We start from the raw sequence: 25,659 nt of genomic DNA on the forward strand, positions 1-25,659 counted from the left end.
AACTGTGAATTACAGCATGTGTGTTATTTTGTTATCCTGAGTACATTTAAGAAACTTGTCTTTGTGGGAATAGCCCTTTCAGGTAACCGTCTCCCTCTGAGGTGGTGAGGCAATGCCAGGGAAAAATTGCTGCCGCAACAGATCCTATAATTTTCTTGATCAGCCCCATCAATGGCTGCATCAGGTGTTGCTACCTGAAATTGCTGGCCAGACACAACTATCATCTGTGACCCAGCAAAGAAGTAAATGCAAACCTCTCGTATAGCTATATGAGGGGTGGCAGGGCACCCGCATAATTCAGAATGTTTGAGAGATGATAAAATGCTCATATGTATAATCGATCTTCTCCCACTCAATATTGATGGACACAATCTGGTGTTGGAGAGGCACACATCAGTCGCAAATATCAAATGCAAGAAGCTCACATTTTGTACTATACTTCCAGGGTTAAAATGGTGTTTCTGGCAAGTGTTTATACCATGAATAGTGACAGTACATACATTTTTATGTAAAATGTTTAAATGCATGCAAGTGGCATGTATAGCAACATGCCTTTCCAGTTTCCTAATGGTACAGCTTACATGTGTCTAATACAGTCATATTAGTTAATTTTTAGCAATGAACACATAAATAACGCAACTATTTCTATCTCCACAGGAAGCATTTTTTGGAAAGGAGCTGATGGAGCTAAGCAAGCAAGCGCTTCTAGCTGCTCGTCCCGTACAACAAAAGGTGAAGAGCGTGCAGAGTACCCAATGTCCTGCATCTGGAACTGCTCCCACCTCACAGTTGCCTCAACACAACACAGGTGACAGCTGACTTCTTGTTACTATACAAAATCGTGTATACCATTCAATCTAAAGCTGTATTGTCGGGGGGTTGTGTCTTATGTAAAAATAAGTCTTATATTTTCGGGTTAAGATCTTTGTGGAATTGACCATGACCAAGGAACTGTGTAAAATAATGGAACTAGTTGACACTGTTGACTTACAACACTTTGTAGACCATCCGCCTCTCTGCTTCACATTGGGGGTGTCATACCTCGTTCTTGTCCCTTGCTGGTACGAGATCATTAAATTAGTGATCACAAGGAGTCTGATTTTGTGAAGTGGTAGGTCAGAATGCGTCCTGCTACTCCATTAGGTACTATCGAACCTTGGAAACTGCTCCAAGTACGATGTTGCAGTTTGATCCCTGCCGCACCCGGACTCCTCCCAATCCGATTGTTATGCCCCTGTGGTTAGGGGGATAACACCTTTAGTTAAATTGTTCTGTTATTACTTCTATTATAATCAACGGCTATGATGCTACTGTTAGTACCTACTTTGCTACTAAGTTGCTACCTTAGTACGATTTCTATATTTTATGTGTATTAGTTGTACATTACCTTTTAGCTAAGTTACATAAACAGTGTTAACCTCAGTAACTATAGTGTTTTTTTTTTTTTGTTGTTTTAATCTCTTTTTTACAGCAGAGATTACAGCTACCCATAGTTCATCAATGCCTCATGAAGATTCTGACAGCAGTGAAACCAAGCTTGAAAATTCAGGTTGGTAAAGAAGTTCAGGGTATACTTTTTAACCTTTTTTGGAATGTTTCTGCATGTCTAATAAAAGTGTAATTTCTCATCTCACGCATGCGTTTACAGAATGTTTGGCTGTTTCCTCCTTTATACATTGATACATAGATCAATTTCTATGTACTTTGCTAATTTTTACCAAAGATCCCTGCAGCTTTACAACTGGCAGGCTGGCATCCTACCAGGCACTTGTAGCAGGAAGGTCTCTGGCTACTTTGTAAATTGGCTGTTCCAAATCACTCCTCCTTTAGAAACATTTTGAGTCTGTAGTTATTCACTGGTAACTACAGCTCATGGTGTTGTAGTACAAAAATACTAATTTTATTAAAAATCCATACAGTATTAAGGTGGAAATGCACGCTTTTTTTTTTTTTTTTTTTCTATTCATGTAAAATAATTGCTGGATTGGAACCTAAATTGTTTTGTCAGCATGAGCAAAACACGTATTTTGAGCAGAAGGGAATAAAGGGTAATCTATGGCCTATTCACTTGAGATCCTACATGTTAAGAACTCCCCTGATTCTTTTGATTGTGGATTTCGGCTAGATTCTCTCTCTCTCTCCTTTCCTTGTGCCTGTCTTGAGACTTGGGCATAGTTATTTACCTGCCCTCCCCTCCCTGCAGAGGATGCGTCAGAGACCGAGGCCCTGATTGTTGCTGTTGCTGCTGCTCACACTGGAGAGAGAATTCCGATGCCTCTGCCAGAGGGAGCCCTCGGCTCGGATCTGGATAAAATCTCCACGGAGGGTTGGTCTCTCACAATTGCCCTAAATTTCCTTTTTTTGTGATTTGTTGGGTATGCAGTGGTAAGATGATTCCTCTGCATCAAATCTTTGCAAACCTTCCCTTGGTGCATATTGGCTGTCAATTTCCCTGTGTTGTAATGTGATACTGTATTAATTATTGCTGTACAGCAATGTGTCCTTGTTTGTCTGATTTGTGATGGTCACATGAATTGGCTTTTATGATGTATTTTTTGTTAGTCTAAGCAGGCTTGAATGTAGATATATTTCTATAGTTTACAGAGAGGAGGCGTGCACATAGTAATTAATGTAGTTAAAGGGTTTGTCCCAAGATTCGGCAAGATTAAAATTATCCCCGATCTACGGGATCGTTACTGTGGGGTTACCAACAGTTGGACCATAAACTTGCCTAAAGTAGTTATCCCATATCCTATAACTTAAATACTCGGGACAAGCCTTTTAATGTCCTTTCTGACGGAGTTCCCGTGTAAGATTCAACCTCACTGCAAATTCGCTAAACAGTTTCTTATCTCCCATTTATGAAACCTGTTTTATTAATTTCCATAGTAATAAAATTTAGTTTATTATCTGCTGAGGTTACATGGGGTCGCTTTCTGGAGCGAAGGCTACTAAGCGCTCACAGTAGCCGCTGCAGATTCATCTACCTGCTCGTCCTTGCCTGCTGTGAGCACGGCTGTCATACCCGTACAGTGGTTGCTGATGCATCTCCAGCAGCAGGGGAGCTCTGCACATGCGCAGTAGCTCCTGTTCCTCTGCTGGCGATACACGGCTCAACATAAGTATCCTCTCCATGTGCATAGCATAAATGAAAGCTGGCAGAGGTCTGGGAGCTACTGCATAGAGTACCTGAGTAATTACTAGTTACCAGAGGGGAAGGGCATTAAAGTGTGTTTTTGTCCAGTTTTTCCTGCCAAAGTCTGACCTAACAGGGACCCCTCCTCCCCAAGTTACTAACACCCACTTGGCTATATACATGAAAAATGCAATAAACAATAACATTTCCAAGTCGGGAAACAGGTCCTCTTTAAACTATAAAAATCTTATTTTGTATCCATTTAAGTTTATCTTAAAGCTTGTCAGTACTCATAAATTAGTGTATAATGTATAGATTTAAATGATCTAATACAATACAAAAGACAGAAGGCTGTTAGTATATGCATTCAAGATTAACAACTGTATATTAAAAATGACTGTATTCGGCACAAAGGGATTTCTGCGGTTTTTCACACAGATTTGAGCCCCAGATCTATTTTTTTTTTCTTCTTCATGTGTGATTTAGGAGATGTGTAGGAATCATTGGAGACTTCCTGGCTCACATATATTTAATCACAAACCTTATAGTTACAATTTCTTTTCTGCAGGAAATATTTATCAGGCTTCTTACTTAGATTGTCAATGTTGACCAGTTTTATATATTTGTTCTTGTTTGTGGTCAGTAAACTATTTGTAAAATAGTAAAGTTCCTTATTTTTACACTGGTGTGTTTTGTCCTTGATTGAAGTCCCTTACATTCCTCCTCCCTGTGCATGCTGAAGCTTTTGCACATGAACCGCTCTAAATCTGTTTTATGACCACAGAGATACCCAAGATGGAAAGTACAGACATTCAGCAGCTGCTTAAGGATGTGCTTGGTACTCCTGAATGTGAGCAATCTCCTAATCGGTCGGCTGTTAGAATTGAAGGGCACATGTCGACTGGATCAGTAACCCAGGGTTCGAGACCCTTTGTACAAGGCATGCCAGGTCAGTGTGAGCAGAGGGATAATCTGCATTCTGTTTAAAGACTGGGCAGGGTGAATGCTAGCCTTGCTGGTTCAATCAACCCGGTACAGCCTCAGTGTGCATGCTTGCACCCTGTAAATATAAGTGTTTGCCCAATACATAATTCGCAAAGCCCAATACAAGCCACACAGACTAGTTTGTACATATTGGTTGACCTGTCTAGTGTTTATTAGTAATGAAAAGTCCTGTCTTTTGCAGGTGTGACCCTCTCTAATGTTCAACTGGATCCCTTTTCTCAGTCTGGCTTTTTGGACTCCAGGTATGTTCAATTGACCTATTTTGTATAGATGATATTTTAATGTTTGCTTCACTGCAGTATTAGCATATTGACCATATTCAAACTAAATCCTCTTAGCTTTTTATTAGTTTGATTTCTCATTCTGTTAACCCCTTACCGACATGTAACGTAATAGGATGTCACATGCCGAGTGTGGATGCATGGAGAGGGCTCACAGGGCGAGCCCTCTTCAAAGCAGGTAAGTCTTTGCTGTATATTGCAGCGAAGGCTTACAGATAACACCTGCGGTCGGTGCTAGCACTGATTGCCGCTGGCTTAAAAAAAAAATCTGCCGCCATCTTGCTTTAGATCGTTGCTCCCTGTGACCTCATCGGGGAGTGGTGATCCGGTGCCATGACAGCCTTGGGTCTTCCGGAGACCTAAGGCTGTTTCGTTTTAACTCTTTTATTACAATGTGTGATCATCAGTAGTAGTATGGCAGTATATGATGGGATTGATCAGACAGCCTAGGGTTAAAGTACCCTAGGGAGTCTGGAAAATGGTAAAAATCAAAAATAAAAAAAATTCTAATAAAACCTTAAAATTCAAATCACCCCTTTCCCTAGAACTGGTATAAAAATAAACATTAAAAATCCTAAACACATTAAGTATCGCCCTGTCCAAAAATGCCCGATCTATCAAAATATAATGGTTTTTCACTACGTTTAACCCAGTAGCAGAAAATGGCGCCCAACATCGAAAAGGGCACTTTTTTGCCATTTTTGAGAAATTAAAAAATTCAAAAAGTGATCAAAAGGTCGTACAGTCCTTGAAAGGTTAGCATTTAAAACGTCATCAAAAATTGACATCGCCCACTGTTCCTTACACCAAAGTATAAAAAAGTTATTCGCACCAGAAATGGCAAAATTAAAAAAAAATATTTTGTGCAGGAGGGTTTAATTTTTGTAAATGTATGAAAACATTATAAAACCTATACAAATTTGGTAGCCCCGTAATCGTACGGACCCAAAGAATAAAGTTGGCATGTCATTTGGGGTGGACAGTGAAATCGGTAAAATTTAAGCCCACAAGAAACCTGCGCAAATGCGGTTTTTCACCCATTTCACGGCATTTGGAATTTTCTCCTGCTTTCCAGTGCGCAGCATGGAACATTAAATACCACCATTTTGAAGTGTAATTTATAAGCAGAAAACAAGCCTTCTCACAGCCCTGTACATGGAAAAATAAAGTTATAGATTTTTGAAGGTGGGGAGTGAAAAATGAAATGAAAAAACGAAAAAGGGCTGCAGCAGGAAGGGGTTAAAGAAGGCTATTTAATTACTATAACCTGCACTACCAAACCTCAAACTGCATATTTCCTTCATGCATAATGTGCTATATATGACAAAATTGTAATAAATGCATAAGGATATATCGCCAAATGTTCAAGTAGCATAGTCATAGATTGTCTGTCTTTTTCCTTACAGGGGTGGCTTGTTCAGTCCTGACCACTGTGACACGGATGGCTCCATGACTACAGCCTCTACCCCTACTACACCTACCACAGAGGGTGAGAATGAAGGCCTCTCCTACAACCAGCGCAGTTTGCAGCGTTGGGAAAAAGATGAGGAGCTGGGGGAGCTCTCTACCATATCTCCTGTTCTCTACGCAAATAAAAATTTCCCTAACCTTAAGAAGGACTATCCTGGTGAGTTGTCTCCCTTAATTGTTGAAGCAAAGTTAAGCTGTCCAGAGTTGCAATTCAAATATTTTATGTTGATCTACTCTTGTCACATATTAGACTGGTCGAGTCGATGCAAGCAGATTATGAAACTATGGAGGAAGGTACCAGCCCAAGACAAAGCTCCTTATTTGGTGAGTATTGAATTCCATTTGTCTCCAGTATGCACTTGGCGTTCTCAAGTGGAAGCTGCACACAGACTGTATTTTATCTTAAAAATCTGTGGAGATCCTACAAATATATTTAGCATTCAAAGTCCCTTGCATGGTGACTGTTCTGGGTTATCTGCGGAATATGATGACGTTTATAAAGTATTATTATTTTTATCATTATTAATCTTTTTTTTTTTTTTAAGGTGGATTAGTGCTAATGTTTCCTTTTTTGTTTCCTGCAGCAAAAGGCCAAAGACAATCGTGCAGCACATCGCATTAATAAGGTACAGAAGGTAGGTGACTTTAGATGGTCACTAAAACTGTCAGTAGTTTTGGGTATACATTAAAAGTGTAGGGGAGAAAAAAAAATCCTCTCTCAAACGCTGAATGAAAATTCAGTCTGTTATTGCGTTCATGGAAAAATAGTTGCATGAAGTTAACCCTTTTCAGACCGTATTGTATAATTCTATACAAATTTAAATGCTCACCAAATCTGTGCCTTCTTGTGGCACAATTTTCATTGCCTGTAATTAAATTCAATATATTACTCAGCATCCGTGTCTACATAAGAAAGATCATGCAGGCAGTATTTAAGACCATTACAGGAATGAGAGCCAGTAAGGGCAGCAGTTTTCTAGAAAACTGCATATCTAGTTCTCTGAAAATCAATTATGGTAGACTTCAACTTTATGAAAGCTTATTTTAATTCAGGGAAGCCACCAGCAAATGTAGAAACTTGGTTTTTGAAATGTATTTGCATGACCTTTTAAAGGGAGCTTGTCAGGGGAATTTGGCACAATAAACCACCCACAGGTCCTTTATTAGACTTTTTTTTTTTTTTTTAATACTTTTATACGTGTGTCTGGCTGCTCCGTGATGAAATGTAGGTCTGGTGTGAGGGAGTCCAAAGTGTTTTATGGAACTCCTCTCTAGGTAATTATGAACAGAAATATCGCAGAGCGATTTGGGGCAAATAAACCTGACAGGTTCTCTTTATAGTAGAGATGCATTTTTTTTTAAGTATAATTTGTGGAAAAAATTGACATTCACGAAATCTAATTACAGGTTTTAAATATTGATCATGTATCCCTTAAAGGGAACCTGTCAGCGGTAAAATATCTAATTAAACCACAACCAGTTTGTTGTCAAGCATCTGAACACCTTCTAGGTCAAAATTTCTTTCATGGTGGTGGCATCCAGAAAATCGACTTTGAAGTGAGTGTAAATCCATTGTATGAAGTCAACACTGAATTCAAGCTTTACTTGCCTCAGAATGCCCCCTTCACTATAATTAATGGCACCCAGAGACATCGCTAACCAGATCTCCTGAAGTCTAATTCATGATGCAAGTCGTGGGAGGAGGTATTCAGAGGCAGGAAGAGCTTGGCTTCTCCACCTCCTGGACTTCAGACTTTATACTACTAATTTACATTTCACTTGAAAGTTGATTTTCTGGGTGATGGAACCATGCTGAGCCATGAAAGGAACCTGATATGTAAGTTGTTAGCTGCTAGTGAACATACCGGTAGTAGTTTATTAGGCCACTGATGACGGGATTCCTTTAAGATTGAAATTTTGGGTTTATTAAAATTGGTATTCTAGGATCAAGCAAATCTGAGTAATACAATGTAACCTAAGCAATACGTTCTACTAAATTATTGTACATATTTTTGGTTTGCTGTTTTTATAGCAGGCAGAGTCTCAAATCAACAAGCAGTCCAAAGTAGAAGTACGAAAAGCAGAGCGTCCAGTTCTTCAGCTTCAAATTCCCATGCATCCTGGTTCACAGCCTGGAGCAAGCCATGACTATCGAGGTGCAGCTTCAGCAGGACAAGATGTTTACATGTCTAGTGGCTCTGCAATGTCTACCTCCTCAGATATGTTTCTGAAACCTTCTTCAGCAGGCACTCCTGGAGCAGAGTCATCTACTGACATTTTCTTCAAAATGCCTCCTCAGTCTCCTCAGGAGCACTTCCCTAGCTCTCCTGCATATTCAATGGACTCTCGATATCCGTCTTCCTTGACCCAATCGCCAGCCTCTGCTGGGGGTTTCCAGAATCTTTCTGGGGCAGAAAACCAACCTGCACTGAATACACACTCTGCTGCTCAATGTGGGGAATATCAGCCTTCCCGTGCAACCACTCCTCATCAGCCAGAGCCATTTGTCAAGCCACGATATCCGACTGGATCTCTCGATAACCTTTCATTGATGGGGAGTCCTAGCTCAAGGCCTTTTCAACCAAATGAGTCGTCTAGTAAACATGAATCCATGCTATCTCCTAGCCGTTATAGTGATTCCAAGAGACAGAATGATGGAGTACTCCTTCACATAAAAAAGGAAGACTCTGGACTTGGATCTCCTGGCTATCCACACAGTGCTGGTTCTGACGGAACATCTGAGATGAAATGTGATGTGTTCAAAGCACCTCTCACTCCCCGAATGTCTCAGTTGGAGCCTCATAGTCCTGCTCCATCACATAGGGAAACTCATATGCAAGCACAAATGGCATCCCCTCAACATCATTCAGAAATGTACAGACAGTCTTCAGCAGCCCCATACAGTGACCCTTATTCACAGCCTCCTTTAACTCCTCGACCTCAACCTTTGGAGGGTAGTTTATCAGGCCGACCTCTGCCTTCTGATCCATTTGCTCGTGTCCCAACAAGCCCACAATCCCAGGGAAGCTCTCATTCTCCTCTAACACCAAGACCATTGTCAACAGAAGCATTTTGTCCCTCACCTGTTACTCCACGCTTTCAGTCTCCAGACCCATATTCCCGTCCGCCTTCTCGGCCCCAATCACGAGATCCTTTTGCTCCCCCTCATAAACCACCTCGTCCTCAGATGATTGAAACTGGTTTTAAGCCAGCTGCACAACTTTCTCACTCCAGTCCTGTTGGTACCAACTACCAACAATCTTTGGAAGTTCACCAAAAAGCTCAAGTAAACCAACAGCAAAATTTATTTGCACGGTCTCCAGGGGCAAATGTGTATCAGAGTTCTCAAAATCAGCTGTGTTTCACTTTTCCCCATTCTCCTGGAGATGGTGTTAAAAGTTCTCCTTCCCACCAGCCGCATGCAACCCCCATACATTCAGTAAACAGCCATTTTACCCCAAACAAGCCACAAATCTACACTTCTCCAAGTAGCAGTACCCCCTCCTCCTTCCACCCTGCAGGTAGTCCACACTCCTCTGGAAACAGTAGTAATTCAGAAGCTTATGTTCAGTCCCCACACCGGCCACCCTCAGTTTTACCGCAAGAACCCTCCTATCAATCCCCAGCTTCTAACCAGCGGGCAGGTCTCAATTCTCCAGCAGAGAAACCCAGAGAAGATATTGCTGCTATTCCAAATACTCTTGGCAGTACTGGTCGGGATGTACCAGAACTACAGGGAACAGCAGATGCTTCTCTAAGCAACCTGAGTCAGTCCGAGCAAGAAAAACAAAGACAGGTGTGTGTATTTCTAGCAAGTTTCATTTGTTCTAGAAATATAGAATAGATATTACTAAAGTTGAATTGTCTTATTTTATTTAGCGGCAAAGACTAAGGGAACTCCTCATCAGGCAGCAGATCCAGAGGAATACTTTAAGGCAAGAAAAGGAAGCTGCTGCTGCTGCCATGAATACGTCACAACCAGGATGGAGTGGAGAACCTACTGGACAGAGCTATGATCCAACCGGTCGTGTAGTGATGTATCCTCCAACACAGGTAAGATAAATTATCTGTGTGGCAGTGCAATATATGGTTTGTTTCCTAGTCTTGGAACATAATGTTAACCCCTTCCCGCCGTGCGTTGTACTAGTACGGCGCGTGCCGGGTCCCAGTGCATGGAAAGATCTCGCGGGCCGAGCCCTCTCCATAGCTTGTAAGTCTTTGCGTATCTTTGCTAGCACCGATTGCCATCTTGCCATGGATCGTCACTCCACGTGCCGTCATCGGGGAGCGGCGATCGATCGCCTTGACAGCCTCGGGCCTTACGAAGACCCAAGGCTGTCTCGTTTTAACCCATTCATTACAATGTGCTAATTGCACATTGTAGTGAATGAGGAAAATCCCCTTATACTGCCATACTGTACTATGGCAGTATATGATAGGATTGTTCAGGTTAAGGTACCCCAGGGAGTCTTGAAAAATAATAAAAATGAAAGAATTAAAAAAAATAATATAACTGATATAAATAGTAAAAATCATAAACGCATTCGGTATCGCCGTGTCCAAAAATTCCCATTCTATCAAAATATAACTTTTTTCACTGCATTTAACCGTGTAACAGAAAATGGCGCCCAAAGTTGAAAATGGCACTTTTTTCCCATTTTTTTAAAAATATATAAAAATCAATAAAAATTGATCAAAAGGTCACACAGTCTTAAAATTATAGCAATGAAAACGCCATCAAAAGTCACAATAAATGACACCTCCCACAGCTCCATACACCAAAGTATGAAAAAGTTATTGGCGCCAAAAGATGGCAAAATAAAAAAAAAATTTGTTCAGGAGGTTTTAATTTTTGTAAATGTATGAAAACATTATAAAACCTATACAAATTTGGTATCCCTTTAATCGTACCGACCCAAAGAATGAAGTAATAAAGTAGACATGTCGTTTGTGGCGCACAGTGAAAGCTGTAAAATTCAAGCCCACAAGAAAACGTTGCAAATACAGTTTTTCACCATTTTCACTGCATTTGGAATTTTTTTTCCCGCGACCCAGTACACGGCATGGAATATGAAATACCGTATGCAATTTGTTACGCAGAAAATAAGCCATCACAGAGCTCTTTATGTGGAAAAATAAAAAAAAGTTCGCTTTTTGAAGGTGGTGAGTGAAAAATGTAAGGGAAAAAACTAAAAAGGCGAGGTCGTTAAGGGGTTAATGGTGTGTGTGTGTGTGTTTTTTTTTTGTTTACAAAACAGGAAAAAGGAAGCCTTGGAGTGATTGCAGCCTCCCCAGGACCTGCAAAAGTACCCGGACAAGTTGTGGCTTCCACATCATTTCCACAAGAGGAACGGTTGAATACGCCATTGCCTTCTGCATCTCCTGTGTCTGTAGATGCCAGGTAAGCTCAAAATTACAATAAATTCAAAGTAATCGTAGTATTTTAAATGGCTGTTGCTGCAGACTTCAACATGATCTTCAGGGTTCAAGAAATCTGTCTGAACAGAGTGATATGCTGTAACGCATGTAGTACATTTAAAGGGGTTGCCCACTTTCAGCAAATAATTTGTATAGTTTGTGCAATTAAGTTTTATACAATTTTCCAATATGCTTTCTGTATCAATTCCTCAGTTCTCTAAAGGACCTGTGATGAAGTCGCACTGAAACCTAACATTAGACCATGCCCCCCACTTGCCCTATAGATCCCTAGATTCCAGGCAAGTTTATAACTCTGATTTTATGCGGATATAATGGAAACAATTTTTTTCTAAAATAAGGCTGCATTTTAGTTACTAGGGCTCTATGGGAACCTGCCTTTATCTGTGTTTGTGAAAAATGTGGAAACTGGTTCACTTTACCATGTTTTCCATGAATATGAAATACCTCCAGGGGGCTGGAGAATGAAGACCCCTCCTCTTCCCCCCCGCCCACAAAAAAAAAACATACTTGTTTGAACTGTATGTTTTTTGTTTTTTTTTCTTATTCATGGAAAACTTTCTTAAGGGAACTTGTCACCACATTTTTCACAAATACTGCTAGTGGCAGGTTCCCATAGAGCCCTAGTAACTGACACCCTTCTTTTAGCTAAAAATGTTTTCCCTCACATCCCCATAAAATCAGTTATAAACTTGCACTATAGATCCCTAGATACCAGGCAAGTTAGGGGGCGTGGACTAATGTCATGTGACCAGAGTGTCGTCTTCACAGGTCCTTTAGCCTCTTAACATTAGCAAACTGTACCCCATACACGTATCTGACTTTCTCCATGCAGGGGGCTGTTATTTCATGTGATGTGATATGATATGCTGAGTTTTCATTAGATATGTGCTTGGTGCACAGTTTGATAATGTCAGGTGGTTAAAGGACCCCCAATGATGTCCCCCTGGTCATATGACATTACTGTTGCATGAGGAGGAGCTGCTGGATTCCACCCAAAGAGGCCACCCCCACCTTAACTCGCTATAGACCTCCTCGGATAAAGGGCAAAATGTAAAAGTTGAATATATAGGAATCTGAGGGGACGATTTTGGCTTATAGAAGGGTGTCAGATAGTTACTAGCGCTCTACGGGTTCCCTTTATTTTTTCCATGAATATGAACAACCTCCAGGGGACTGGAATATTAAAAAAAACTAAACAAAAAAACATATACTTATCCTAGTTCAGTTCCCACATCCCTCTGTTACTGCTGGTTTCTGTGCCTTCCAAGGAGGGGCTTGGGGCCTGCTTCATCCAGTGAGTGGCCTCCCAGACATGGTCATCAATTAAGTTTTCCTGTGTTGTAACCTGGTCTGTGGCCTCAAACTGGAAGCACTGGAGTGACCCTGCAGCCAGATCAGGGTTTCTTTCTTTTTGTGCTGCTGAACATGTGGTAATTTGATTATGTTAATCAGAATTAAAGGGGTATTCCACAAATAAGAATAGTTAATATTTTAAATGACCCATTTTAAATATTAGCTAATGTGTAATTTAAAATTAGTTTAACATTTTGCTTCCCTTAAAATGTTGTGGTCATACACTATAATTAGAATTAAATTAAAGAATTAAAATGCTACTGGCCCCAATCTCATTGGGGTAATGGCAGTCACATCATTACTATGGTAACAGAGCTGGACAGTCTGTTTAGATCATCACTGGGAGCAGAGCATAAGAGGGAGGAGCTGTTACTGAGAACTGAGGGATCATGAGAGTTGTAGATGGCAGCCAATGAAATGAGTAAATAAATACAATTTTAGGAATGAACTACCGGTAACTGTTTCTTTTACATTTTCAGACATTCGACTGAAGGAACTCAAGCCTTGTTTTCGAGGGGATCTTATTCTGATCAACCGCATGTATGGCCGTCACCAGTCGCAGGGCAAAGGACTTTGGCACCAGTCCGCTTTCCAGAAGGCAGTAGGCCACCTTCAAGTCCAGCGGTGAATAGTGGAGGTGTAGTTCGCTTGCCTTTTCCTGGTGATCAGGTCACTGTTGGTGGGGCACCTTATATTGAACTGCGCCACCATGGCCAAAAACTGCCTATTGGAGTTCCTTTTTCACCATCTTGCCCTCAGAATAGACCTCGCTTCTATGTGTCAGGTGAAGGAGCCAATCCCACTGGAATAGCAGCGGTATTGAGAGGGGATGGTAACCCATTGCAAGTACCTGTAATGAGAAGTCCATTAATACAACCTCAAAAAACATTGCCACCGGCAGTCACTCATGCAGTCAACTTGGGTGTCCCACACACTTTACAAACAAAAGTTGCATCGGCAACAGAAATATCACGGCAGCAAGCCAATATTCCTCCACAAACCAATCCACCCACTGAAGGCTCTAAGGCAGGAACAGCTCCTGGCCTTGGAAGTGGGAGAGTCCATTGTGAGGATCCACCAGAACTAGATGTTGATTTTGATTCACATAAAGACCTGGAAGATGATGACCTGGCTAACTTAAGCCTTGATGTTGCTAAAGCTGATGATGATTTGGACAATCTTGATAATCTTGAAACAAATGACCCTCATTTAGATGATCTTTTAAATGGAGATGAATTTGATCTTCTTGCTTATACAGACCCAGAGTTGGACACGGGTGACAAAAAGGACATATTCAATGAACACTTGCGCTTGGTTGAGTCTGCAAATGAAAAGGCTGAAGAGGAGGCAATGCTTAAGCTAGAGCCAGATATTGAGGATGCAAAAAAAGAAAGTCTACCAAATGAGTTGCAAGCTAGTGGAGACTTGGAAATGACCAAAGATAGACAACCAGGAGATATTGGACTAGACATGGGTTCACTTCATCCTGGGGGTGGTAACACTTCTCAGGTTCCTTCCAGTGAGGAACCAAAACCGTCTTCATATACAGGAGATTTAAAACCAAAGCTAGAAGACAGTGATCTGAAGACCAATACCTGTCAGTTTGCTGGTAACAGTACCATTAAAAATGAAAATCCTCATAATACTGGTAAAACAGGATTAATAAAAGCCGGATCTAGCATGCATTCAGTCAATTCAAATACTGTTCAAACAATAAACCAGACTGGACCCCTCTTCCCTAACAAAGAACCCTCGGCTGCAACTAATCCAGGCAGCCTCATTTTGGGAAAATTTGAACTGGATGAGGGAGCACTAGGTTTGCAGTGTTCACGACATTCTCCGACCGACGACCTAGATAAAATGGAGAGCTCTCTGGTAGCGAGTGAACTTCCTCTTCTCATTGAAGATCTTCTTGAACATGAAAAGAAGGAACAGCAGAAAAAGCAGCTATTGTCTGCACAACATTCAGAAAGCGCCCAATCTCAATCAATGATCAATACTGCTATGTCCAACCAGCCAGGACCTCACCTTCAACAAGAAAGTCATCAAGCAAACCTAGTAGGACTTGGAATTGTGTCTAGACATCAGGGATTAGGGTCTACCCAACAACTTTTGGCTCCTCAACAGCAAATGCAACAAAGACTTGTTGGTGTGCAGGCCAACGCCACCTTAGAGTCTCCCATGCATGTTTCAGCCAACCAGAATCATTTGCTTAGTGGTCAACACTTGTTACAAGCTGGTGGGGCACAACCACAGACTCTGCCTCCTAAGCCAGTCATGGGACAACACATGGTCATCAAGCAGCCACCAATTGTCATGCAGCAGCAACAGCAGCTGACCAACAACTTCTTTCCTGACACAGGTATTTATTATATCATTCTGATTACATTCCTTACTGTTTCAACTAAGATATTTGATGCCGCCACTTTCAAACATACGATCTTGCAATAACTTTCTTTGTTTATTGTTGAATGTAAAATTTCAGATCTTGACAAGTTTGCTGCAGAGGACATTATAGACCCGATTGCAAAGGCTAAAATGGTTGCTTTGAAGGGAATAAAAAAGGTGATGGCACAAGGTAGCATTGGAGTTACTCCTGGCATGAACAGGTACGTAACCATTTTATGTTTGTTCCTTTGTGTTGCACTCATTAAGACATGTTATGTGCAACTCCTGTAACAAATCAATAGCTTTTGTTAAGTTAGAACGGCTTTACCTGTTATTTTGATTAGTTTTTTTGCTATCCTCCTCATTTTAGCCTGGTTATGTTCAACATGTGTTTCCTGGCTTTGATGATTTCTCCTGTGATTGGGTCTAGTTGTTTAGAGATACTGCTCACACAGGAGGGAAAAGGGGGTGGGCATGTGACAGTGCTCTGTGCCTGTAGTGTGTTCGGTGCTGTGCTGTGGGTGCAGAAGGGTAATGGGAAATGGCGCCTAAATGTCCGAAATGCGACACATTGTTTTATTTTGGTAAGAGGCATTTTTGTGCAGTTTTAATAAAGAGTATTTAAATAGTGTGGATACGGTGTTGCGGTTGAATCTAAAGTTCTAATACCATTATGACATTTTATTTTTAGGCAACAAGTGTCTCTACTTGCTCAAAGGCTTGGAGTTCCAGGAGCCACTGATTCTACCACCCAAAGTACTGGCACTGCACCTGCTCAAGTAAGTTTTTGGGTGGAATCACCCATATGTTAAATGAAACTCTTCACCCAGACTGGCTAAAATCTTTATAATATTGAATCTACAATAAATAAAATGTTCAATTACACATTTAGGCATATATCACAGAAGGCAATCTCAACTTCTTTAATGGTCAGTGAATAGAGAACTCTTCAAAATATATAACTTGAATTTGGACTCGGAGACCAGCCTTGCTCTACTTTTTTTTTTTTTTTTTTCAGCTTTTATTTTTTGTGTGGAAAACTGTAAACTATTGATTTGATCTTTGACAATGGATCTTTGACCATCTCTGGCACTCCTGTATACAGTGAATAGAAGTGCTGCAGATAGCTAAGAGCTGTGCTCACTAATTTCTGATACTACCATACAAATGAATGGAGCAACAGGTCGCGTTCTCGTGATTTCTGAACCGATCACCTAGGGGATAACTTGTATAGTTGGGCTGGGGGGCTAGAAAGAAAATCTAAACTATGTCAGAATCTGTATAATGGTATCTATTAAATATTTTGAGATGATGACAAGTCCTCTGTATGATTGAAATTGCCTGGATAACATCATTTTAAAGTTTTGTTTTTTATTTTTGTTTTTCAGGAAAGGGCCCCAATTGATCCCACTCAGCCACGACCTAACCCTCCTGCATTTGTTCAGGGAGTGATCAGTAAGTATTTTTATTTTGCCCCTTTTTTTTTTTTTAATTGTCTATAAGTGTATTGCTATAAATGCATATTTTGAAGGAACACTTTCATTTCCCTTCTACTAGTTTAACCCCTTAACGCTCTGCACCGTAGCTCTATGGCGCAGAGGTATAGGGAATGTATGAAGAGGGCTCACGGGATGAGTTCATACAGAGGTGGGGGTTGTTGCATATTGCAGCAAACCCCCACCCCTAATAACCGCGGTCGGTGCTTGCTATTAACCCTTTAGTTGCCGCCGGCAAAGTCGCCGGCGGCATTTAAAAGATGGCGATCGGTTGCCATGGTAGCCTTGGGTCTTCGTTTGACCCGAGGCTATCTGGCATCTGCAGATTCGTGACAATGAGCCAGTGGCTTATTGTAATGAGTAAGCTGCAAAAATGCCATATATTGCAATACAGAAGTATTTCCACTATTTCTTAGACCATCTAGGGTACATTAACCCTAGATGGTCTAAGAAATAGTGGAAAAAAAAAGGTTTAAAAAAAAAAAAAAAAATACAAATTCTAATCACCCCCCTTTCGCTAGAACTAATATAAAACATAATAAACAGTAAAAATCACAGACACATTAGGTATCGCCACGTCCCAAAATGCCCGATCTATCAAAATATAAAAACGGTTACGGCCGGCGGTGACCTCCGCGACGGGAAATGGAGCCCAAATGTCCAAAATGCGACTTTTACACCTTTTTACTTCACATAAAAAATGGAATAAAAAATGATCAAAATGTCGCACAGACCTAAAAATGGTAGCATTGTAAAGGTTGGCTCATTTTGCAAAAAAATAACACCTCACACAGCTCGGTGCGCCAAAGTATGAAAAAGTTATTAGCTTCAGAAGATGGCAAAAATGTATTTTTCTTTTTTGTACACATTCATTTAATTTTTGAAAATGTTTTAAAACACAATAAAACCTATATAAATTTGGTATCACCGCGATCGCACCGAACCAAAGAATAAAGTAGGCGTGTTATTTAGAGTGCACAGTCAAAGTCGTAAAAACTGAGCCCACAAGAACATGCGTTGTTGTTGTTTTTTTTTTTTTTTTTTTTTTTTTTTTCTTTCAATTTTTCCACATTTGGAATTTTTTTTCAGCTTCGCAGTACATGGCATGTTAAAATAAATAATATTACAGGAAAGTAAAATTTGTCACGCACAAAATAAGCCCTCACACAGGTCTGTACACGGAAAAATGAAAAAGTTATGGATTTTTGAAGGTGGAGAGCGAGAAATCAGCAAAAAAAAAAAAGGACCAGCGTCCTTAAGGGGTTAATTCAATTATTTCTGGTTTTGAGAGGCTTTGGTATGTTTAGTTCCAGTAAAAACATATTTTCCATGAAGGTGTTACTGTGGTCTCATTCTTGCATTTGAACTCAAAGCCTAACACTTTTTTTTTTTTTTTTTCTTTTTTCTTTCAAACTTGCAGATGAAGCAGACCAGCGACAATATGAAGAGTGGCTCTTCCATACACAACAGCTCTTACAAATGCAGCTGAAAGTGTTGGAAGAGCAAATTGGTGTTCACCGGAAGTCTCGCAAAGCTTTGTGTGCAAAACAGAGAACCGCCAAGAAAGCTGGGCGAGAGTTTCCAGAGGCAGATGCAGAGAAGTTAAAACTGGTCACTGAACAGCAAAGCAAAATCCAAAAGCAGTTAGACCAGGTGTGTACAACAATATGTATTTCAGTAACGTTATTATTATTTATTTATTTATTTTGTTAAAATGATGCATGATAAACCAGGGACACTTACTCCTTAGATCCAGGCACTGTGACTGTGGTGATATTCCTATATTTGTTTTGCTTCTTAAACTTTTAAATTATACTAAGGCCTCATTCACACTGCCGCATGGGGGACGTATATACGGCCGATATACGTCTCCCACTAATGGCAATGGGCGCACGGCGCCCTACAGGAGCGGTACGGTGTGGCACCATACCGATCCGTATCCCGTGAAAAAATAGAAGCAGCACTCTCCCCCTCCTCCTCTCCCTGCTCGCTGCCGTGTAGGTAGTGGGAATCCAGCCTAATGATGGATGTACCCAGAAACCTTCAGTGCTGTAACCCTTTGCCTGTTTAATCTAGCAGCAGCAGGAAGTGCAGGGGAAGGGGAGACCTGCTCTCTTCATTGTAACAACCTGTGAAGATACATCACTAAGGGGCTATGGAAACGCCCAACAGAGCCCTTCAGGCTCATTAGTATAATAAAAATTTATTTTCGAAGGAAGGAGGCCATAGAAAACAAATTTAAGAAGATTACCCCAGTCAGTGTTTTATCATGCTTCAGTTTCAGATTTTTGGAGATTGCCTTTAAGTTATACTATTTATTTCAATATATTAATATAAAATTATTTTACTCTTAGGTCCGCAAGCAACAGAAGGAGCATACAAACTTAATGACAGAGTATAGGAACAAGCAGCAGCAGCACCAACAACAACAAAACTCTGGTGTGCTTCCTGTTAGCCCAAACCAAAACTCTAGGGTGTTGACCAAAGCTCCAGGTCAAATTGTTGGTGGTCACAGCCTACAACAAGCATCGTCTATACAACACAACCAGCTTGTTGCACAAGCCACAAATCTACGTGGTCTGCAGCCAGGTCTAGCCATGCAAACAACGCAGCATGGTGCTGCTTATATCAAATCAATACCACAGCAGCATCAAGCTCAGGGAAATACGGCCCTTCCTGGAACCTCTGCCGGCTTTTATCCCACACCTCAGGCTTTGCAGGGGCTTACAGCTGAGCAAAGGATGATTCAAGAGCGGCAGCTTCAGCAGCAGAGATTGCAGTTGGCACAGAAACAGCAGCAGCAACACCAGAACTTTCCACTTTCCTCTCAGAGCAACCTGTCTCAAGCAATGTTGGCCAAGCAGCATGGGCTTATTGGAAGCTCGCATGGCTTGGTGGTACAACAATCCCCCTCACAGGTTCCTCCAACTGTTATGGGGCATCCACAGTCATCTGTTTTACAACATCATACAACCCAACAGAGACATATTTTAATTGGACAGCAACAGCAAAGAGTTTTGGGTCAGTCTCCGATGGCCCAACAAAATGTAGGATCCCAGCTTGTGTTGACACAACCTCAACAAAATTTGATTGGTATGACACATCTCCAACAGCAGTCAGTGTTAAATCAAGGAGGAAGCACATTGGGACAACCAACACTAACAGGGCAAACACAGTCTGCAACTATAAACATATCCGGACAATCTCAAAGTCTTACCGCACAGCAAAACATGAATACCAAGGACGCAAACTTGAGTGAGAGCTCATTACTTCATGAAAGCACAGATACACAAGGACAGCAACTAGGTGTTCAGCAGCCGACCAGCAGCCCTGGAACACAAGAACCTAGTGATCAGCCGTCTCGGGACCTGATTCATAATTCTCTTGGCGCAATAAACCAAGGTACAGATGTGCAACCTCCACTAATGACAGAGGATGGGCAAAAGTTAAGTCAGTCTTCTGATCAAGAACATGCTCTCTATAATTCAAGCAGTCCTCTGCAACCATCTCTAAGGCAACAGCACCATGCTATTCTGTCACCTCAACAACCAAGTGTGCCAAGTCTTGGTCAAAGGCCAGATCAAGTGCAAAACACTACTCCGAATCCTCTCAATCAGGATAACGCACACATTTCTGCTGCAGTATCACAGCAACCAAATCTTATCCAGGTACAGAGAATTGTTGGCCAAAGTCCAGTACAGATGCAGGGAAATGAACAGGCCAAAGATAATTTGGGGCAGCACCTACCCAATACATTAGGGCAACAAAGACCAACACTAAGTGGGCAGCAGACTCCATATCTAATGGCATTACAAAACACCCAGCTCATGGCTCACATCAGAGCTCAGCTTCAGGGAATTATTGCAAAAAATCCGCAATTGCGTCATTTAACACCACAGCAGCAGCAACAGTTACAGGCCATTCTAATCCAGAGACACCAACAAGCACAGAGCCAAGCTCTTAGACAGAATATGGGTCAAGATCCGTTGCAATCTGCAAATTCTACAGTTCCTAATGGGAATTCTGGAAACCCGACACAATCAGGAGCTGTTTTTCAAATTCGGCAAGGGGGAAGTGAACAGGCACAGTCCCATTTTGTTGAAGAAAATCCATCTGTAATTACACAGAAAGTTAAAGCAGAAAACACTGCTGAAGCGTCACAAGTTAATGAAACTGAACAGAGCTCCTTGCTAAAATCTCCAGTGGGAAGGTATAATACTACTCAACAGTCCCATCAACCACCACCTCAGTATAGATTGCCTCAGCAAGTATCATCAACTCATCATCAACCAGCATCGCAGTATCAAATGCAGCAGCAAGCACAACATCCGCAGCAACCTCAACAAAGTCAACAGTTACCATTGCAGCCGACACAACAGGGCCAGTCAGTTCAGATGCAACAGGTGCAGCCACAACAAGTGCAAGTACAACAAATGCAACATCAATTACAACAGCCCCTTCAAAGTCCGCAACAGCTGCAGCAAATGCAACAGTCTAAACAGGTACATCAGTTGTCACAGCCTCAGCTAGTACAACATCAAATACAGCAGGCACCACAACAGCTCCAGCAAGCACGGCAGCAGCAACAACTGCATGTGACTCCGCAACAATTGCATCAGATGCAGGTGCAGCAACACCAATTACAGGCACAGACGTTACAACAAACTCCTATGCAGCAGGTTCAGCCTTTACAACAAACGCCACAGCAACAGTTGAACTTGGCTCAACAGCAGCAAATGACTCAGCAGCTGCAGCACTTGCAGCAGCAACTTCAGCAATTGCAGAAGACTCGGCAGCATGTCCAACAGCTTCAGCAATCTCCTCAGCAGCTACAGCAGTTGCAGCTGGTACAGCAGCAAGTGCAGCAAACACAACAGCAACTGCAACAGCTGCAGCAAGCCCAACAGCAGCTACAACCTGTCCAACAGTTGCAACAAATTCAACAGTTGCAGCAGATTCAACAAGTAACGCAATCTCAACAGCAGCAGCAACAAATCAGCCAGCTTACGCAGCAGCAGCTTCAACAACTGCAACAAGCTCAACAAAAACAGCAGATCCAACAGTTACAGCAAACACAACAGCAGCAGCTACAGCAATTACAGCAGTCTCAGCATCAACTGCAGCAGCTTCAGCAGAATCCGCAGCAGCTTCAGCAGAATCCGCAGCAACAGCAGCAGCTCCAGCAGTTGCAACAGACTCAGCAGCAGCAGCTCCAGCAGTTGCAACAGACTCAGCAGCAGCTCCAGCAGTTGCAGCAGAGTCAACAGCAGCCACTGCAGCATACCCAACAGCAGCAGCTGCATCAGTTACAACATGCCCAGCAGTTGCAGCAGACGCAACAGCTTCAGCAGCCTCAACATCAGCTTCAGCAAACTCAACAGCAACAGCTCCAGCAGTTGCAGCAGCCCCAACAGCAGCAGCTTCCGCAAACTCAGCAGTTGCAGCAGCCTCAACAGCATTTGCAGCAGACCCAACAGCAGCAGCTTCAGCAAACTCAACAGCAACAGTTGCAGCAGACCCAACAGCAGCAGCTTCAGCAAACTCAACAGCAACAACAGTTGCAGCAGACCCAACAGCAGCAGCTTCACCAAACTCAACAGCAACAGCAGTTGCAGCAGACCCAACAGCAGCAGCAGCTTCAGCAATTGCATCAGACCCAACAGCAACAGCAGTTGCAGCAGACCGGACAGCTACAGCAGTTGCAGCAGACCCAACAGCAGCAGCAGCTACAGCAATTGCAGCAGACCCAACAGCAGCAGCAGCTACAGCAATTGCAGCAGACCCAACAGCAGCAGCAGCTTCAGCAATTGCAGCAGACCCAACAGCAGCAGCAGCAGCAGAATCCACAGCATCTGGCACAACAACATTCTCAACTGCAGCAGACACCGCAACTCCTGCAGAATCCTCAGCAACCGTTGCAGCCATCTCAGCAGCAACTACAGCAGACACAGCAATTGCAACAGACTCCACAACCACTTCAACAGCTGCAGAATGTCCAACAGCAAATTCATCAACTGCCACAAACACAACAGCTGCAACTTCTACAGCAAGCACAGCAGCAGCAACTACAACTGCTACAGGTGCAACAGCAACAACAGCTGCAGAAACAGCAGCAACTGCATTCTGTGCAGCAAACGCAGCCAACGCAAGACTCTCTGTTTCAAATACAACACAAACCCCAACATCAGCAAATGCAACAGTTGTTACCGTCACAGCATCAGGTATTGCAGCAGACACAGTTAACACAACAGCAAGTCAAACCATCACTGGGACTGCAGACGCAGCAGACTGTGTCTCAAGCACAGCACCATATACAGATTAGTCAAGCAACAGCCCAAAAATCGCCACAAACGGAAAACCTAAATCAACAGAACGAAATGCTCCTAAGCCAGGATGAGTCCCCCTCTAATAGCCATCATCTGATGCCACAAAAATCAGAACAAGAAAAGCAAGGATCTCCCCATACTGAAAACCAAGAGACAAGTCAACACCTTGACCAGCCTCATGATGCAAAGGGGGCCGAGTTGCCGCCCCAACAAAAGGAACATGGTCTGATGCAGCACCCAAACCAAAGTGATCAGCAACAGACACAGCAGATACATCTGCAACCGGGACAACAATCTTCCTCTTTCCAAGTGATACCACAACAACATGTGCAACAAATCCAACAGTCACAGCAGGTTCTGCAGCAGTTTCAGCATGCGACTCAATTGCAGCAAAGTATACCAGGGCAACAGCCTCAAACTTTGCCAAATCAAACATCTCAAGTCATACAGCAGTGCCAGCAGACGCAACCAACAATTCTGCAACAGCAGATGCCACCTGCAAACAAGAACAAGGCACAGATGCAGCTTCAACAGCTGCAAAATGTGCAAGTAGCTCCGCAAATCCTGAACCAACCGGCCACACAAAATTCCCAACTGATTCAGCAGATGGCACATCAGCAAAACCAAATACAGCAAATACAGTTAAAGCAAATGCAGCAGAAACAAGCTGCACAAGTACAACTTCACCAGACTACAGCACACCAGTCCTTCGAAGGAAAAAATCAGCTCCAGCAAAATTTAGTCCAGATGCAACAAAACGCCCAGCAGCAATCTCCTCAGGTACAGCAACCACACATGCAGCAGTTAAAACAGAGTCCAATGCAACATCACAAGCAGCTTCAACCCCATCAGATTCAGCAGGTACAGCATATTCTGCAGTTGAAACAACAAATGCTCAATCAACCACCTCAGAAACAGCTCCAGCTACAACAGCAGCTTCAGATGCATATACAGCAGTTACGCCAGCAACAGGCACAGCTGCAGCAAGCGCCTTTACAGGAACCAAAGAAAGAGCCCTCTGAAAACTTTGCGTCATGCTCTGGAGCAGCATCAACCTCCCAAGTGGAAGGTCTAAGCAAATCCCTCGGGGAACAGGTAACTAATACTGCAGAGTCTGGTTTGGATCCAACAATGTCCCAGTCTACCCAGCCAAACGTGGTGCCGAAATCCACAGAAAATTCAGATGTGGCAACTACTACTACTGCAGTTGAGTGTACCCAGGATAACAAAGCAGAAGAGGCTAACCATGTATCCGAGATCACATCAGGAGAACCTGTAAACCCCCTAGAGGAGTCGAAAGAGAATAAATCTCCTGTGGATATTGGAAACAAATCTTGTCCTAATGAACATGGCGGACCCTCCTCGCTGGAGGAGGGAATGGAAATAGATCAGGCCGGCAAAGAAAACCAAGCTGGACCTGCTAATCACCTTGAGAATGGGGAAGAGGTACAGGTAGCCAAGCTTCCTGAAGGGTCTGTGGATGAGCGTGTGTCTGGACATGAAGACATTAAATGTGAGGCAAATAGCGAGACACAGAATATTGCAGCCAAAGGAGAGGCTGGACATCTTCTCCTGCAAAAACTGCTGCGGGCAAAGACTGTACAGCTGGCATCACAGCGATCTTCAGATGGCATTCATGCCGACATAAATGGACACATTGACAATAAGCTGACTGTTCTGGAGCAAAAACTGCAAACTGCGCCTTGTATTAAAGAGGTACGCTGCTAATTATGTGAATCCATGCCTCAAATGCATGTTAAAATGTTGACATGATTTCATATTGGTGGCCTATTCACAGAATAAGCTATCAATAGGTCATTGGTGGTCCCTGTCCCCGCACTGCTCTTTGGCCTAATGTAAACATGATACATTGCTCTGAGTCCATGTGGCTCTCATTTACATTTTACTGGAGCCACAGATTCTGATTCCAGCTGCCACATGGACCCAGAGCCAACTGCTCCCACCATTGTCTCCTGGTCCTTCCCCCATCACCTGACCACCCAACAAATGTTATCCTGAGAAGGACATTTACCCTTGAAATCGTTATACATCTGTTCCAGCTCTCAATACATGTACACAAGAGCCTTTTCATGGCCTTTTGAGGGTCCCCCAAGGTCCTTAAACCATAGATTAAAAGCAAACAAAGGACACATCATCCATTCCCCAAGCTTGATTGTAATATGTAGAAAGTAAACAGCACAAAATCTAAGGAAAGATGATCCTGAATTTTTATATTGTTATAAAGAATACAGTTACTTAGATTATAACTTTATACAACACCTTAAAAAGGAGTCTACCAGATCTACAAATCTGCAAGTAGTGTTTGGTAGCGGTCCTGGAGATCTGTTACCATACTATGTCTGTAGCAACAGAACTGTGAAGAAAAAAAAAATCCTGGATTGTAGCTGTGGGATTGTCTTGATTGCTCTTAGCCCTCTGCATTCGCAACAGCAGGCTAAATACTACATAGCACATCAGACACCCTTAGTCCAGCTACAATCCTGAAATATGAATACATGTTTCACAGTCCAGCTGCTACTAATACCTCACACAAACAGGAATGGTTCCAGAGATCTCCAGGTCTAATACCAACACTGACATGCTGACTGCATGCTCAAAAACTGAGCTGCTGTTGAACTCCCTTTTAATACATGTAGTGCAACACAAAAGAAGACCTTAATACATGTGTAATGAAGGTGTTGTATGGTGTTGCATTACACGTATCAAAAGTAGTTGTTGAATGTGGAAAATGGTGAATTTCTTAA

At 42.3% G+C, this 25,659-nt stretch overlaps 1 protein-coding gene across 3 annotated transcripts in view; it reads left to right on the forward strand.

Moving 5' to 3' along the window:
• KMT2D (lysine methyltransferase 2D) overlaps nt 1–25,659 on the forward strand; it is a 70,976-nt gene that overhangs the window by 32,524 nt on the left and 12,793 nt on the right. For all 3 annotated transcript variants that reach the window (XM_072135130.1, XM_072135132.1, XM_072135131.1), the window contains 17 exons: nt 658–808; nt 1,472–1,549; nt 2,204–2,326; nt 3,921–4,085; nt 4,323–4,383; nt 5,829–6,049; nt 6,143–6,216; nt 6,477–6,527; nt 7,925–9,688; nt 9,772–9,945; nt 11,151–11,293; nt 13,164–15,046; nt 15,170–15,293; nt 15,764–15,851; nt 16,461–16,527; nt 17,989–18,221; nt 18,923–24,610. In XM_072135130.1, coding sequence (XP_071991231.1) covers nt 658–808; nt 1,472–1,549; nt 2,204–2,326; nt 3,921–4,085; nt 4,323–4,383; nt 5,829–6,049; nt 6,143–6,216; nt 6,477–6,527; nt 7,925–9,688; nt 9,772–9,945; nt 11,151–11,293; nt 13,164–15,046; nt 15,170–15,293; nt 15,764–15,851; nt 16,461–16,527; nt 17,989–18,221; nt 18,923–24,610 — 11,088 coding nt within the window. The remainder of the gene's footprint in view (nt 1–657; nt 809–1,471; nt 1,550–2,203; nt 2,327–3,920; nt 4,086–4,322; nt 4,384–5,828; nt 6,050–6,142; nt 6,217–6,476; nt 6,528–7,924; nt 9,689–9,771; nt 9,946–11,150; nt 11,294–13,163; nt 15,047–15,169; nt 15,294–15,763; nt 15,852–16,460; nt 16,528–17,988; nt 18,222–18,922; nt 24,611–25,659) is intronic.

The sequence above is a fragment of the Engystomops pustulosus genome, chromosome 2 (genome assembly GCF_040894005.1).
Source record: "Engystomops pustulosus chromosome 2, aEngPut4.maternal, whole genome shotgun sequence".
Taxonomy (NCBI): Eukaryota; Metazoa; Chordata; class Amphibia; order Anura; family Leptodactylidae; genus Engystomops; species Engystomops pustulosus.